A 15,002-nucleotide genomic window follows, 5' to 3' on the forward strand; every position below is an offset into this window, starting at 1 on the left:
CCATAAATGACGTAACGCCACTATGGAGGGGGAGGGGTAGAAAAATTGTGACACTTTGTGACAAGAGGGGGTTAGGGGGATAGAATCAGCGTTATGTCACGCTTTTTTAAATCACTTTTTCATTTCCTTTTTTTTGAATAGCGCGCGTTTTGTGTACCATATGATTTTCGTTTTCATCGACTGGGTTATCGATATGTCGGTATTTACAAGAGCGCTACTCAAAGACTGTTGTTTTGCATCGGTTTTTATGGCTGCCCGTAGTGAATTCGTTGAACTAAAATTATCGCGATTGATTCTACCGTTTGTTGACAATAAGATCGGAAATTTATATTATAAAATGTCAGAAAATCTTAATCAACGTTTTTACAAAGCTGTAAGAGTAGCATATCCTTCAATACAAGGAAAAATTTTTAATGAGAATGTATAGGGGGGAAAAACCAAGATGTAACATAATTTTTATGGGGGGAGGAAAATAATTGTGACTCAGTGTGACAAAGGGTGTCATTTATGGACGTCCCCTAAGTGGAATAAAGTTCATAAAAGTGGGCATCAGTAAAATGTTGACTGTGTATGCGAGTTGTGATGATGAACTGCAGAGATTGTCTGTGGGTTTGCTTTCACTGAGGAGAGAAGATAGTGCGAGTGATTTACGCTAGAGTTTTGTTATTTGAGACTTAAAAAGCGTGGGTATTAGCCAGGAAGTAAGAATAATCTGATAACGTTGTTAGCAATTTTATATAAATTGAGGTAATATTAAACTACCATGGAGCTGTCAATGAGCGACCATAAGAACGGGATGTACATTAAAAAAAAAAAATATCCATCTTTAATTTTCTAAAAATTAACGGAAATTAAACTGGCAAGCCAATCAAATTTAAGCAATCTTTAAGAAAGACAAAAGGTGAATATAAATTTTAAATTCTAATTACTCGCTTTACATTTTATTAATAAGTGTTATAAAAAAAAAAGGTACGACATTTGCATACTAATCGGCTATTAATCACCAGCGCCCAATATTTAGAGAAATTATTTATAATATTATAATGAATAAATTTACACTTGAAAATAGTTAGATAAACTCAATTAGAAGGGAAGCCACAGAACTAAAATAATCATTTACCTGTAGGTTAACAATGTTGCAGATATTTCAAGGTTAATCAAATGCTTCAAGAATGTATACTACTGTGAACACTCACTGGACTTTTCTCCTTCAACAATCTAACTTATACATTTTCCCTTGAAATTTTGAATTTTATTGATACATTGATTAATCAATAATAGTAAACACCGATGTACGAATCTAGTGAAGAAAAATAATCTTCAATCTTAAACAATGAATGGTGCGAATTCTTACACGACTTTGTTTAGTTGAAGTTACCATGATCTGAATAAAGCATTTTCCCAAATTACTAATGGTGAAAGATATTTGCTATCTAATCTAATAACATTATTTAGTTTTTAAAACCGTACTTCAAACTAAAATGTCAATTTAGAAGGAACCTAATTCCCACCCAATCCGCGGAAATGCCCATGAAAATTTTCCTCGAATAATGATTGAAATAAAAATTACAGGAAAGTTGCAGGAATCTAGGAATTATACAAAATGAAGTTTAGGAAATATTTTCGGAAAATCTCGGTAAATTTAGAAATCCAATCTCTAAATAAGGAATATCCTCCAAACTCCGAATTTTCTGATTTATTAATATTATAATGATAAAATTCACTTTTGATATATATTATTCTAGAAACAGTACCGAATATTATAGTTAAATTGACTTTAAAAAGAATCCTGACAAAATAACTCTCTTTCAGAACTCTCTTTTAGAAAATTGTGGGCACATAGTTTTTTAAAAAAATCTCAAAAATGTGGAAAAAAAATGCACAATTTCAAGTACAGCTCACAATGATTTCTACTTTTTTGAGATATTTTGTGACCCCCCCCCCCCCCCCCCACACACACACACATACTAACAGTCCATTTTGTAAAAACCACATCATCTTTCTCAAGAGATCTCAAAGTTGAAATTTAAGATGAAAATTCAATTTTTAGAATTTCAACTGGTCGCAATAATTTCTTGCCTAGGCTCAACAAGTATCAATAATCTGTATATTTTTCTTGTTCAGTTTACAAAGAAGATAATTATTATATTTTAGAACTTCTATTGGCAAAGCTATTCACTTTGGTTTAACATTTCCTTGCAATAATGCTGAAAGAGAAATTAGGAATGGCAGATCATGATACAATGTTCCTTTAAAAAAAAAAGTGCTGCTTAGAGAAATTAAACCGAAAAATTCATTCTCTAATCGAGATTAGCCTAAATGTGACTGTTGGGTACTGTAGTTCCGGATATATTTTTAAAGAAAGTCGATTCCGTAAGAAATTTCGTTTTATCCACCTAATTATTTCTGCTCATGAATCAGTAACTATTGAACTTCGAAAATTTAAGAGTTTTTATTTATTTTTATGTTAGACCAACTCAAAATCAAATTTACCTTATTTTTCAAGGAAAAGAAAAGGTTTTCAAAGAAACCATTAACATTACAACCTAAGGCTGGAAACATAGTGGAGCGGCGGGCAAAGCGGCGATGATAGCTACTTCAGATCAAAGAGAGCGACGAGCAGCGAGCAAAGATTCGCATGCACATAGTGACGAGCTTAGTCGCGTTCTCCTTTTGACAAAACAAGATGGAGGAACTATTTTTATATGAAAATTCTTCGTTGAAACTTTGGTATTTGCAGCAGCTTAGTAGTAAGAGCTGCAGTGTACATGACATAAATAAGTTTAGAAATGAACTTGGTGAATTTCATCACTTGTACCAACAACTTCGGGAGCATCCTGGCAAGTTTCATGCGTATTTTCGAATGTCTATATCAACATTTGATTACATATTAGCCCAGTGTAACCCCATTAATCAAAATCAAATTTTATTGTTTTTGAGTAATACAGCTCATAACATGAGTTAGGCACAATATAGAAAAATTAACTATTTAGGTTATTTACTGAATACAAATCTGTGTAACCCCATTAATCCTAGCAGTTACTTTAAGATAAGAAAATCAAAATAAATAAAATAGAAATATATGCAGATAAAAAGAAATTAGTCAATTAAAAAAACACAATAATTTTATTAAATCACTACACCATGATTTGTCGTAAATTAATGTTGTTCATCTGAAAAACTGGAGTAGTACGACGCTACAGAAGAAGGATTGGAGAATTCGTCCTGATCAGAAGTAGTAGGACGTGAAAATGTAATTTAATTTTGCCTAGTATTTAGATGAAAGTTAGCATTAAGAGATTGAGAACCAAATTAAATGTAGCAAAAATTACCTGAATTCTCCATTAACTACTAATTGTTAATTAATTTAAACTATTAATTATTAAAAACTATTGTAGCTTCACAAATACTATGGCCCCACAGAGGTTTCTTTAAACAAACAACCAATAATGTATCAATATCCATAACCTTTGAAAAATAACCTTTACAAATTGAGCGCGATGAGAGCGAAGAAATCAAACATGTCATAACGCTTCGCTCTACTCTCTATAGATAGCGGTGCTCTATCTTCGCTTTGCTCGCCACTATGCGCGGTCCCATATGTTTACTTGTGTTTGATTTCGCCGCTTTGCTCTTCGCTATCATCGCCGCTTTGCTCGCCGCTCCACTATGTTTCCAGCCTAAGTTAAAACTGCAAACAGCTCCAATTTATTTATTAATAAACAAAAAATTTAATTAGAATTAAGTTGCAAAACAATTTAGCAGGTTCGTCGTGGAGTTTTAACAAAAAGGATTTAATGGATACAAGAAGGGGAATTAATGTTTTATTTATTAAAAAGAAACAAACAGAGAGTGTAGTTAGTTGATGATGTAGTTAATTAGTTGGGAACAAAGGGGATAGGGTGATGATGATGATGACATATACCCTCTGGGGGAAATATACTTTTTAATAAAAGAAAAGTACCCTAACTAAAAGCAGTGTATTAATAAGAGCGTTGGAAAGAAGAGGCCTCTGGGAGATTGTGAAGTGGAGTGCCTCGCGCTGGCCACATTCTCTTCGGCTAATTAAAGGAGACACAAAAGTTAATTACAACAGTTTTAATCTAATCAAGAGAAAAAGGAAGGAGCATCTCGAGATAATGGTTTCCAATGTGAAACTGAAATTAAAAAAAGAAACTCTTACAGGGCTTTTCCAAAATCATCACTATGCAACTTAGTGTTCTTGATCTTCCTTAATTCTCACTCCGGTGGCACAATTTCCTTCAAATACGGGCTAGAGATTTAATTCCTACCTTGATTCTTGATAACTTGGGAAGTGAGTCTGAGGGAAGACTCTTATCACCGCTCTAATTTCAAAGCAAAAGTTGTATGAGAATATTTGAGCTGGAATGTTCATCGACATAAATAACAGGCTATTCCCTAAAACCTTCCTTTTTTTTGGCCTCTCGTGCCTAGTCTGAGAGTCCCTTTTTTGGGCTCAACAAAACGTTTATCTCCGGATAAAACAAAGAAGATTTTGAAACTAATACTCCAACTAACATTAGAGAAGGAACAATAACGGAAAGACCCTATGGTGGTTTTCACCACTGCGGACTTAGCTAAACAGATCAGGCGTAATATTTTCATCAAGTTAAAAGAGCTAAAGCGCCTATGCCGTAACGGTACGCTGACAAACTAAACTAAACCTACAGGTCACTCATCTTCCAGTCCCTCCCAACCTCACTTGATTACGTCTCTCGTCAGACAGATGCTCCTCTTTGTAAAACATATTATCTCCGCATTTTATTTCTCTCCATACTGAACAGCAGTGTGCAGCAAAATTTATAAATTCTTAATCTTATTTCTGCAACATTAATGTACAAAAATGGGTAAACAGATAGTAAGTCAACTAATACTTGTGACTAAAACATCAATAATTAGCCAGTCTTAATCAAGATGTGACTAATTTTGTCGTAAGAATTAAGAACTATTCATGACTTAGTTTGTTAAAAAAATGCTTCACTGATGATCTGTGTTATAAACTTAATGGATTTAATGATTGTAATTATATTTGACGGCTATCGCAACAACCAAAAATTCCTTTTTTTATATAATAAAAAGTTGAAGGCCTTAAAATATCGAAACTTTCACGACTCAACGCAAACGCTAATTGGTTTATTTTCCTCAAAATGGGAACTTTTTAAACATGCGCTGCTCATAAAAGTAGGTCTGTTTTTACTTCGGTGCTAACAGCAGGGATATTTTTTAATTCCATAAAACTGAATTAGTAGATACCATTTTGTTGCATTTACTGGTTTTAATATAGATAAAACGATTTCTTTCTACCAATTCCTTCAGGTAGACTTTCTAAATTGTTTTGCCGCAAAGCGGAAATGCGTGAGAATGTAAATAGACGAGAATAAATTGAGGATTACTTGGGGTGGCACTGCATTGAGTTGTAAGCTGCAAAAATATGGAATAGATAATTTATCTAAGATACAGGGCGGCCATGGTTCCCGCAAAAAAAATGCATGACCTCATTCTGCTATGAAGTTTTCGGTTAGAACTTAAATGGAAAGGAAGTGCACATTGGTTAGCGTACTGGATTCCCACGCGAAGACCCAGGGTACGAGTCCAACTACTTTTTTTTACAATTTTTTTTTCCTAGAACCTCACTGTCCGCTGTTAAATAGTGTTTTCTACAACGACAGTGCACTGAAAATTACGGGTGCCATATTCACTTCACAGATGTTAATGCGCCTTAAAAATGAGTATCTATAAGGCTGCTGTAAGTACATAGAAATTTACGAATATCAGAGAAAGAAAACCAAACACATGTGGTTAAATTACAATTTTATATATATTCAGGGTGACCAGAGTTATATGCTCCACCCACTTTTTTTTTTAACGGCGGGAAATTTCTAAAAAATAAAAAACACGTATTTAATCATTTTTAGTCTAGTTTATTTTCTGTGATTGACCCATTTTTTTAAACCCCTGTATCTCGAGATACAGCATCCAATTTTTGTTTTTCAAATGGAACGTTATATTTTTTGTTGCATATTTTTGTGGTATTTGAGCTCCTAAAAACAACAAAAAAAGATTTTTGAAATCGGTTAGGTTTTTCAAAAGTTATGGGTATTTAAAATATGAAAAACAAATTTCAATTTACTGTCAAAATTACGGCACTTTTTGAAGTGCTCCTTATACACTCAGTTCTTAAGAGCAAGGCAGTAAAAGCTTCACCTTATTAAATTCCTCTTAGATTCCTTATAGATCCCCGATAACGCCTGAAGATATGAAATCAGTTCTCTACTGATGCCGAAGATTATATTTGTTCAGGAAAATTGGGGATAGGAAAAAATATAGCACAATTCAAACAAACAAAAATGATTTATAATTTACAACAAAAAGTAAACCGAGGGTAAACAGAATTCCTAATATAGGTGAATTCAAAAACTGTTTGAGCCATGTAAATCGTTTTACATTCTGCTATTGAATTAACAAAGTTTTCTAAAGTACGTAAGATTTTTTTTATAGATTCCAAAGAGGAAATTATATGCTCATAGGTTAGGAAAACCGACAAAACTTTTTTTCCATTTTCTCGGCCCCTTACTCAAATGATTTAATCTTCTTTGTTTTAAATTATTAAGCAAAATTTCAGTTTAAATTGATCTATATCCATTAATTGGTACATCTTCTTCTTTGAAAACTACCAAACAAAAGTCAAAACGCTATTTATTTGTCGTTATTATTTTTTTAAAGTAGGTCAAAAAATATAAAATCAATTTGTCTAGAGCAGTGGTTTCTAATCTTTTTTCTCCAAGTACCCCTAAAGACATTTCACTCGAACCTCCCAGCCCCAGAAATTTAAATTTTGTGCTCTGCTCACATCAAAACAAGTATAATAACAATCCAAGATGTGAAATACACTCATAAAACGAAAATAAATGAGATGTTTTCTATCAAACTCTTAATCATTAGAAATAAAAATATGAAAAATATTTGAATAATAATAATATCCTATTATTTACCAGGACTTTACTCGCACCCCAGGTTGGGAACCCCAGGCCTAGAGGAATGTTCCAAATATGTAATAGTAACATGGCTTAGCGAATTATAATTCTAGTAACACCAAATGAAGTGTAAAACATTGTTTACTTTTGTTCACATAAAGAAAATAATTTTCTTAAATTCACAAATTCGGTAAATGAATTTTGAAAAGAGCCACCTTCCAGCAATCCAGTGGCGGAGGCTATAAATAGAAGATCAACTTTAGCTTTTTGAAATTGTTTGTGTTCTTGTAGCACATACAAAGGGACAATATGACCAAGCTTCGGATATGCAACATTTTGCACACAACGCACAGACCTAAACTAAAACTCAAATTTTTAAAAGACAAGAACATAATTGCTAATTTCGGTCATCTTTTATTATTTTCTCCTAACAATCCCCATCATTAAATAGTCTTATAAAATCTCTCAAATACAAACTTTTACAATAATTAGGTTACCAAGTTAAAAGCAAATCATTGGGACTTCCATCAGAAAATCTTAAACAAGTGAAGTTAGGCGCTACTTCCGGTTATAGTTCGAGTTCTAAAACTCGAAACTTTTCTTACAGATCGAACCCTCCTAGTTTGTGGGAAACAAAACCCAATATTACACTCAAATGGTTCTTTAGAAGGAAGCCCCCCCCTCTCACCAAGAATTGCCATTAATCTATTTTTTCTAGGAAATTGTTAAAATTTATTTTAGGGAAGGGATTAGCTATGAGGTTAGCATACTGGACTCCCACGCGGAGGTCCCGGGTTCGAATCCAGCAGCTGACCCTTAGATTTTCTCTTCCTAGGAGCTTCTTACAGCTCACTGTCCGGTGATGGACAGTGTTGTCTGTAACGAGAGAACACTGTCCGGAGGCCGGCAGTGCACTGGAAAAAGCTCCGGACGCTAATGACCTCAGCTGTTGATGCGCCAAAAAAAAAAAAAAAAAAAAAAAAAAATATTTTTAGACCACCATTAGTACACAATGGGTACATATTTTTATTTAAAAATCGATAAAACTAATTTCGAGAAAAATACTCTCAAAAATTCAAAATTCTACCAAGTCTGGTCGAGGATTTTGACTGCTACCTTTCAGTCAGGCCTCCCCAGTGGAGCCCAAACTAAATATAAAGTTACAGCTTCCCGCAATTTTTAAGATATTTAGTATATATAAATACGCCCAAATACATAAACTATTTTCTCGAAATCACTTTTTTGGGACTCAGGGGACCTCAAATAGGGTCTTTCAGGCGATAACTCGAAATCAATAATTTAATTTGATTAAAGTAATTATAGCTTTTATGCACTAATAGTCAATATTCTATAACAGAAATCGGTTGAAATAGTTTTCCATTTAATTGCGAAAAATTCCAAGAAACTTTGCGAACCTTCAGGAAATTCATTCTTTGTTCGCGCCTTTTTCAAGTAAAAAAAGAGGTAAAGTGGATTATAAGGAGAAGTATTCGCAAAAACTTATTAATTTCAAACTTCAAATCATTTTAAATTTAAAACTTGAAACATAATATAGTCAGAACAAAGAAGAAATAAGAAAAAAATTACTTACAGTTTGAAATTAATCCTCTCGTAAAAAATTTAGTAAGTGAGGATGAAGGACTTAAATTTATAAGGAAATTATCTTCTTAGGTTGCACTGGGAAGTTATAGTGTTTCTTTTTATCCTCAGAATTAAGATATTAAAGAAGAACGAGAGAGATAGAGAGAAGAACGAATTAATATCTTCAAAAACCTGTGAAGAGAAGGTTCAAACAAATTTCCATGAAATCGATTTGTTAAATAGAAATAAACTATCAGCTCATCAATAATATAGAAAGACGAAGAGGAGAGAAATGTTCTGTAATACTTGTGTGTTGAATTCTAAATCGTTTCAATCCGGATTAAAAGGGTCGGAGTGAGACTTGAAGTAAAACGTAGCCAGTAACAAAAGGTATGGTAATAGGATTCCGTTGAGAGCCGCAAAGCGAGGCAATTAGAGTGAAATTGTGGTGAATAGACTTTCATACAGGAGGCGGGGAAGAATGCGCAAGGAGGAATGGGAGTTTTATACCTGAAGGTCCCATTGTCGATACGGCATTAAAGTCTCTCAGGGAGGCCGCTCACAGAACTTGTATTATACGGTGCAAGCCAGTCTGTGATGCACATTGAATGCCATCTATTTCTGTACGAATTAAATTGACGTTTTTTGTTTTTGTTTTCAATATCTTCTTTTAATTACAGAAGCCGCCCCTAAATTCCCAAGTGCTTTACATTCTTCTTGGTTACACATCTACCTTTGACTAAACCATAAAAAAATAAAAATAAAACAAAAAAGAAAAAAGTAAGAATGAACACTTGAGAAATTCCTCCACGAATTTAGAGATAGATGGAAATAGCATGAGAACGTATTACATCCGCGTTGTAAAGGCAAGTTTGACTGGTTAGTAAATTTGACCGAAGTGAATAATGAGGGAAGACTTGAACATATTGTGCATAGTAGCTGCGAGGGTGTTAGAAAGAAGAATGAGCGGATCGGCAGGGGCTACGTGTACCTCTCTCCACATGGTGGGAGAAAGAAGCCTAAGTGGTGGAGTGGTGGTTGACCTTGCAGCAGGCGCGGCCCCTGTCGGCCCCAAGTGGAACCAGAGGACCCCAACCCGTAGTTATTGGGAGTGGGGAGAGCGGGCACAAGGCCAGGGTTCACATGAACACTTCAGTAATAGTTTAGACGCGCGCTGAGTAAGTAACGCTTGTCACAGAAACTCGTATTCATGTTCCTCTGGGATTATGTGCCTGTGAAATTGTTTTGATGAGTGAATTGGATAGTGATGGTGCTGGTGCCGAAGTTTTCCTGCTTCTTGCGGTCGCAGTTATGGCCGGTCGTATAATGTTTTCGGCGGTGTTTCAGTGCTAATCAATTCGCCCTACTTCTTCCTCCATCCTTAACGACTACTGCTGGCTGTTAAATCAAAAGAATGCGTTCCAGTTCGCTAGTATTTCCAGTACTGCTGGGTGCAGTATTTGGTGTACTAACTGCCTCTTTAAGCAAAGCGCTTCGTTACCAAGCGCCGGACGAATGCAAATGGATGGCAGTCACCAGTGCTGGTGAAGAAGAAGTTTCTAGTGCCACTGAACCTGATCAAGAAGTAGCCTTAATTTGTCACCTACGTACAATTAATTCTGAATTAGAAAATACAAATTTCAGCGTGATCCAATCTCAATACACTGTAAGACTGAGGATAATTTGTGCAGATATGTTATACTTTCATAGTGCATTAACACCGGGCAGTCTGCAGACGTTAACCGATCTACGAGACCTTTCAATTGAATATTGTAAAGTGGCCAATTTGACAGCAGGAGCATTTCGTGGTTTACGACAACTTAGAAATTTAACGTTACGCACCCATAACGTGGACTGGTCACCAGTGTCTCTTGAAATATTTAACGGTGTTTTCACTGAAGAATTAGGTTTATTAGAAAGACTGGACTTGAGTATAAACAATATGTGGAGGCTTCCGGAAGGGGTGTTTTGTCCGTTACACAGTTTACAGTTCCTTAATCTAACCAGAAACAGGTTGAGAGACATAACTAGTTTAAGATACGGTAGTTCAACAAATGAAAGATGTGGCGTAAACTTAAGAACGTTGGATCTCTCAAATAACAGTATTGATTCTTTAGCAGCCGGTGTACTTTCTAAATTGTCACGTTTACAAGAACTGCATTTAGAGAGCAACGTTATTTCTTTCATGGCTGATCACGCTTTAGATGGATTGACTTCGATAACATATTTAAATTTAGCCGATAATAAGCTAGTCAACCTGCCCCCTGAAATTTTCTCCGATACAAGAGAATTAAAAGAATTACATTTACAAAATAATTCTATAAACGTTTTAGCGCCAGGACTTTTTAATGGATTAAGCAATCTATTAGTGTTGGATTTATCTGAAAATGAATTGACTGATGAGTGGATTAACGGCGCTACATTTGCTGGACTGCTACGCCTTGTTATTCTCAGCATATCTGGTAACAACATTGTCAGATTAGAAGCTTCAGTGTTCAGAGATTTGTACAGCCTTCAAATATTACGCTTAGAAGATAACGCAATAGAAACCATTTCCGATAATACATTCACTTCCTTAAATAATTTACACACACTTTCATTATCGAATAATAAATTAACGAGAATTGACAGTAACACGTTAAGCGGATTATACGGACTGAGCGTGTTATCGCTGGATAGCAATAAATTACATTATATTGACCCCGAAGCTTTAAGGAATTCATCAAATCTGCAAGAATTACATCTCAACAGTAACAAGCTATATGACATTCCAGCGGTGTTATCTGATGTGCCACATTTGAAGACATTAGACCTTGGGGATAACCTAATTACGGAAATATTGAACACCTCTTTTACAAACATGAGTGAACTCGTTGGATTGAGGCTGATAGAGAACAATCTTACAAACATCACTAAAGGAGTCTTTGATCGTATGAAAGCTTTAAGAATTTTAAATCTTTCTAGCAATAAGTTGCAAAAAGTTGAGGCTGGCACTTTTGATGAGAATAAAAATCTGTTAGCTATACGTTTAGATGGAAATTATTTAACAGAAATTAACGGACTATTTGGTAAATTGCCAAATTTAGTGTGGTTAAATATATCAGAGAATCTATTACAGTGGTTTGATTATGCTCAAATACCAACGGGCTTACAATGGTTAGACATTCACAGCAATCAAATTACAGAGTTAGGCAACTACTTTGAAATAGAGAGCCAACTACACCTTACTACCTTTGATGCAAGTAAGAACAAGCTAACCGAAATCACTGGAAGCGCCATTCCAGACAGCGTGGAAATTCTCAACCTTTCAAATAACCTCATTACAAAAGTACAATCCTATACATTCTTCAAGAAGCCTAATTTAACAAGAGTGGAACTTGTTGGCAATCATATAAAAATTTTAACCCAGAATTCATTAAGAATTTCTACAATACCAAGTGGGAAACAATTGCCGGAGTTTTATATCGGTGGCAATCCATTTCAATGCGACTGTACAATGCAGTGGCTACAGCAGTACCCTGGTGAACAGCAGGAACGAAATAAGCCTCGCCTAATGGATCTCGACTCAGTTGTATGTAAACTACTCTACAACAGAGTGAGTACATTCGTTTTATTAAAAGAAGCCTCTCCAGACCAGTTCTTATGTCAGTACGAGTCGAATTGTTTCCCATTTTGCCATTGTTGCGATTTTGACGCATGCGACTGCGAGATGACCTGTCCCACTAATTGTACTTGTTACCATGATCTATCTTGGACAGCTAATGTTGTTGACTGTTCCATTTCCGGTTATGTAAACAATTTACCGGATAGAATCCCAATGGATTCGACGCAATTATATTTGGACGGCAACGACATACGGGTCGTTGGTAGCCACAGTTTCATTGGTCGTAAAAAATTACAAGTATTATTTTTAAATTCATCAAATGTTGAAATTATACATAATAGAACTTTTAATGGATTAAAAGATTTGGAATTGTTAAGATTAGATGACAATAAATTAGAAGAGTTACATGGATTTGAATTCGAAGGCTTAGAAAGGCTGAGAGAGTTGTATTTACAAAATAACCGCATTTCTTCAATACACAACGCTACATTCGTCGGATTGATGGAGTTGCGTGTGTTAAAATTGGATCACAATAGGTTGGTCAAGTACTCTGTCTGGCAGCTGTCATCTCAGCTGTCGCAACTAACATTGGGCATTAACCCTTGGTCTTGTGATTGTGACTATACCGAACGGTTTAAAGAATACTTAGTTTATAGTGGCAATGCCGTTCTAGATGTGATGTCCATTCGCTGTTACAATGGTAGTGAATATGATGCAGGTTATTCTATTCTTAAGGACAACATCACTTGTGTCCAAGAGAGTGTTAGTAACTTTATTGAGCCGCCAATTAATGGTAATTACACTTCCACCACAATAATTCAGAGACAAGAGCTCCAAGATTACATCCCACTACTAGTGGCTACACTTGCTATATTCTTCACCATCATTGTATTCAGCTGTTTGCTGTTCATGTACAGACAAGAGATGCGAGTGTGGTTTCATTCGAAATTTGGTGTTAGATTATTTTATCGTGCAACCGAAATTGAAATGGACGATAGAGATAAATTGTTTGATGCGTTTGTTAGCTATAGTGCAAAAGATGAAGCATTTGTTGCCGAAGAATTGGCACCAATGTTAGAAAATGGTGATCCATCTTATAAATTGTGTTTACATTATCGTGAATTTCCTGTAGGCGGTTTTTTAGCCGACACGATCGTCCAAGCGGTTGAATCATCGCGCAGGACGATCATGGTATTATCAGAAAATTTTATAAAATCTGAATGGTGTAGGTTTGAATTTAAATCGGCCCATCATCAAGTGCTAAGAGATAGGAGAAGACGTTTGATTGTTATTGTATTAGGTGAAGTGCCTCAAAAAGACTTGGATCCGGATATAAGATTATATTTAAAGACTAATACTTATTTGCAATGGGGTGATAAATTATTTTGGGAAAAATTAAAATTTGCCTTGCCTGATGTGCCGAACAATCAAAGGCCAAAAAGTAATCATTTACAAGCTAGGCATAATCATTCCGTCCATCACCATCATGTACATCGCAATCATAATAACGCAAGGTCTGTTGCCATCCATATTTAAGCATAATCTTTTTGTTTATATAATTTTACTGTGATAATTTTCCCTCTTTATTTTTTTAATATTTAGGGCGTTACTTTTCTTTACTGGAGTACTTAATGTAAATATTTTGTAATTATATAATTAAATGTAAATGTTGTACAGATGAAAAGAAAAATCTTCAAATTGTAAATAGAAAGACTTTAAATTATTTAGCCACATATGAAGTCAAGTCATTAAATTTTTGTAAACATTTTTTTCCACTTAAATTACTTTTATTATATTTATTTGCCAAGCGTCGTCTGTGTTTGTTGTAATAAAAAAATAAAAGACGTCACTTTTGTAATAATTTAAAAGAATTTTCTTAATTTTACAAGTTATTGTAAAAAAAAAAAAAATAATAATTAATAAAAAAAATGAAAATGTAAATAACATGTATATTTAAAAAATGGTTCTATTGTATATTTGAATCACCATTTAAACGACTGAAAAATTATTAAAAAACCTATAGATTGAGTGTGATATGTAATTTAAGTCAAAAGAAAAAAAAAAAGAAAACATTTTGTAATTTTATAAAAATTGTTCAGTTTGACTCGCTAGTAAGGGATATTGTTATCGATATATAATAAATCCCATTTTTTTTTCCTAAATTTTGACTATTATTTAATCAAAACTAACCTTAAATTCATAAACAAATATTACAACGAAATACGGCTGGTTACACAAACTCCACTATCACTATTTTACTTCTCGCCCAATGTATAATATTTTTCCCAATAACAGAAGTATACTTGTCAATCAAAAAAATGCATTAACATGTGAGGAAATTGGTTTTGTAAACAGAAATAGTTAAAAAAAAAAAAATGCAAAGTTATTATGTAACATAAAGCAGTGCAATCTGGAAGTGTTGCATTATATCGTGGTCGGTTACAATCGTATAGATCCGCCGTTACTGATTTTAGATGCACTTCTTTGTATCAGAGCGAGTAGTACCTTATAGTTTTGTCCCTTCTGTTTTATTTTATTTAATTTTTTGGTTAAATTATTTATTTGCCTTGTTATTAATATTTCCCTTTTACAGTGAAATTTATATTAAAACCAAATGTCCAATGGAAAACGTTTAAAGAAATTGTTTTATTGTAATTCAGAAACCGAAATCAATCTTAACCATAAATAAAGAATTAAACATTTTAGTCGAATGAATTTTATTCTTAAATAACGGCTCTAAAAGGATCAATATCTTGTTATTTTTCAGCCTGCTATAAGTTTGTTTCAGGGATACAACACTACTTGTTCAGCAGATCAATTAA

General features: G+C 34.1%; 1 protein-coding gene across 1 annotated transcript; it reads left to right on the top strand.

Moving 5' to 3' along the window:
* The first annotated feature begins 9,748 nt into the window (after window positions 1–9,748).
* On the top strand, window positions 9,749–14,342 carry Tollo (Toll-like receptor Tollo). The gene has a single exon (XM_074139148.1). The coding sequence runs from the start codon at window positions 9,991–9,993 to the stop codon at window positions 13,714–13,716; it is 3,726 nt and encodes a 1,241-aa protein (XP_073995249.1). The 5' UTR covers window positions 9,749–9,990; the 3' UTR covers window positions 13,717–14,342.
* Window positions 14,343–15,002: the final 660 nt, after the last annotated feature.

This window comes from Rhodnius prolixus, unplaced genomic scaffold (genome assembly GCF_049639745.1).
Source record: "Rhodnius prolixus isolate KJV_2025 unplaced genomic scaffold, Rpr scaffold_1, whole genome shotgun sequence".
Taxonomy (NCBI): Eukaryota; Metazoa; Arthropoda; class Insecta; order Hemiptera; family Reduviidae; genus Rhodnius; species Rhodnius prolixus.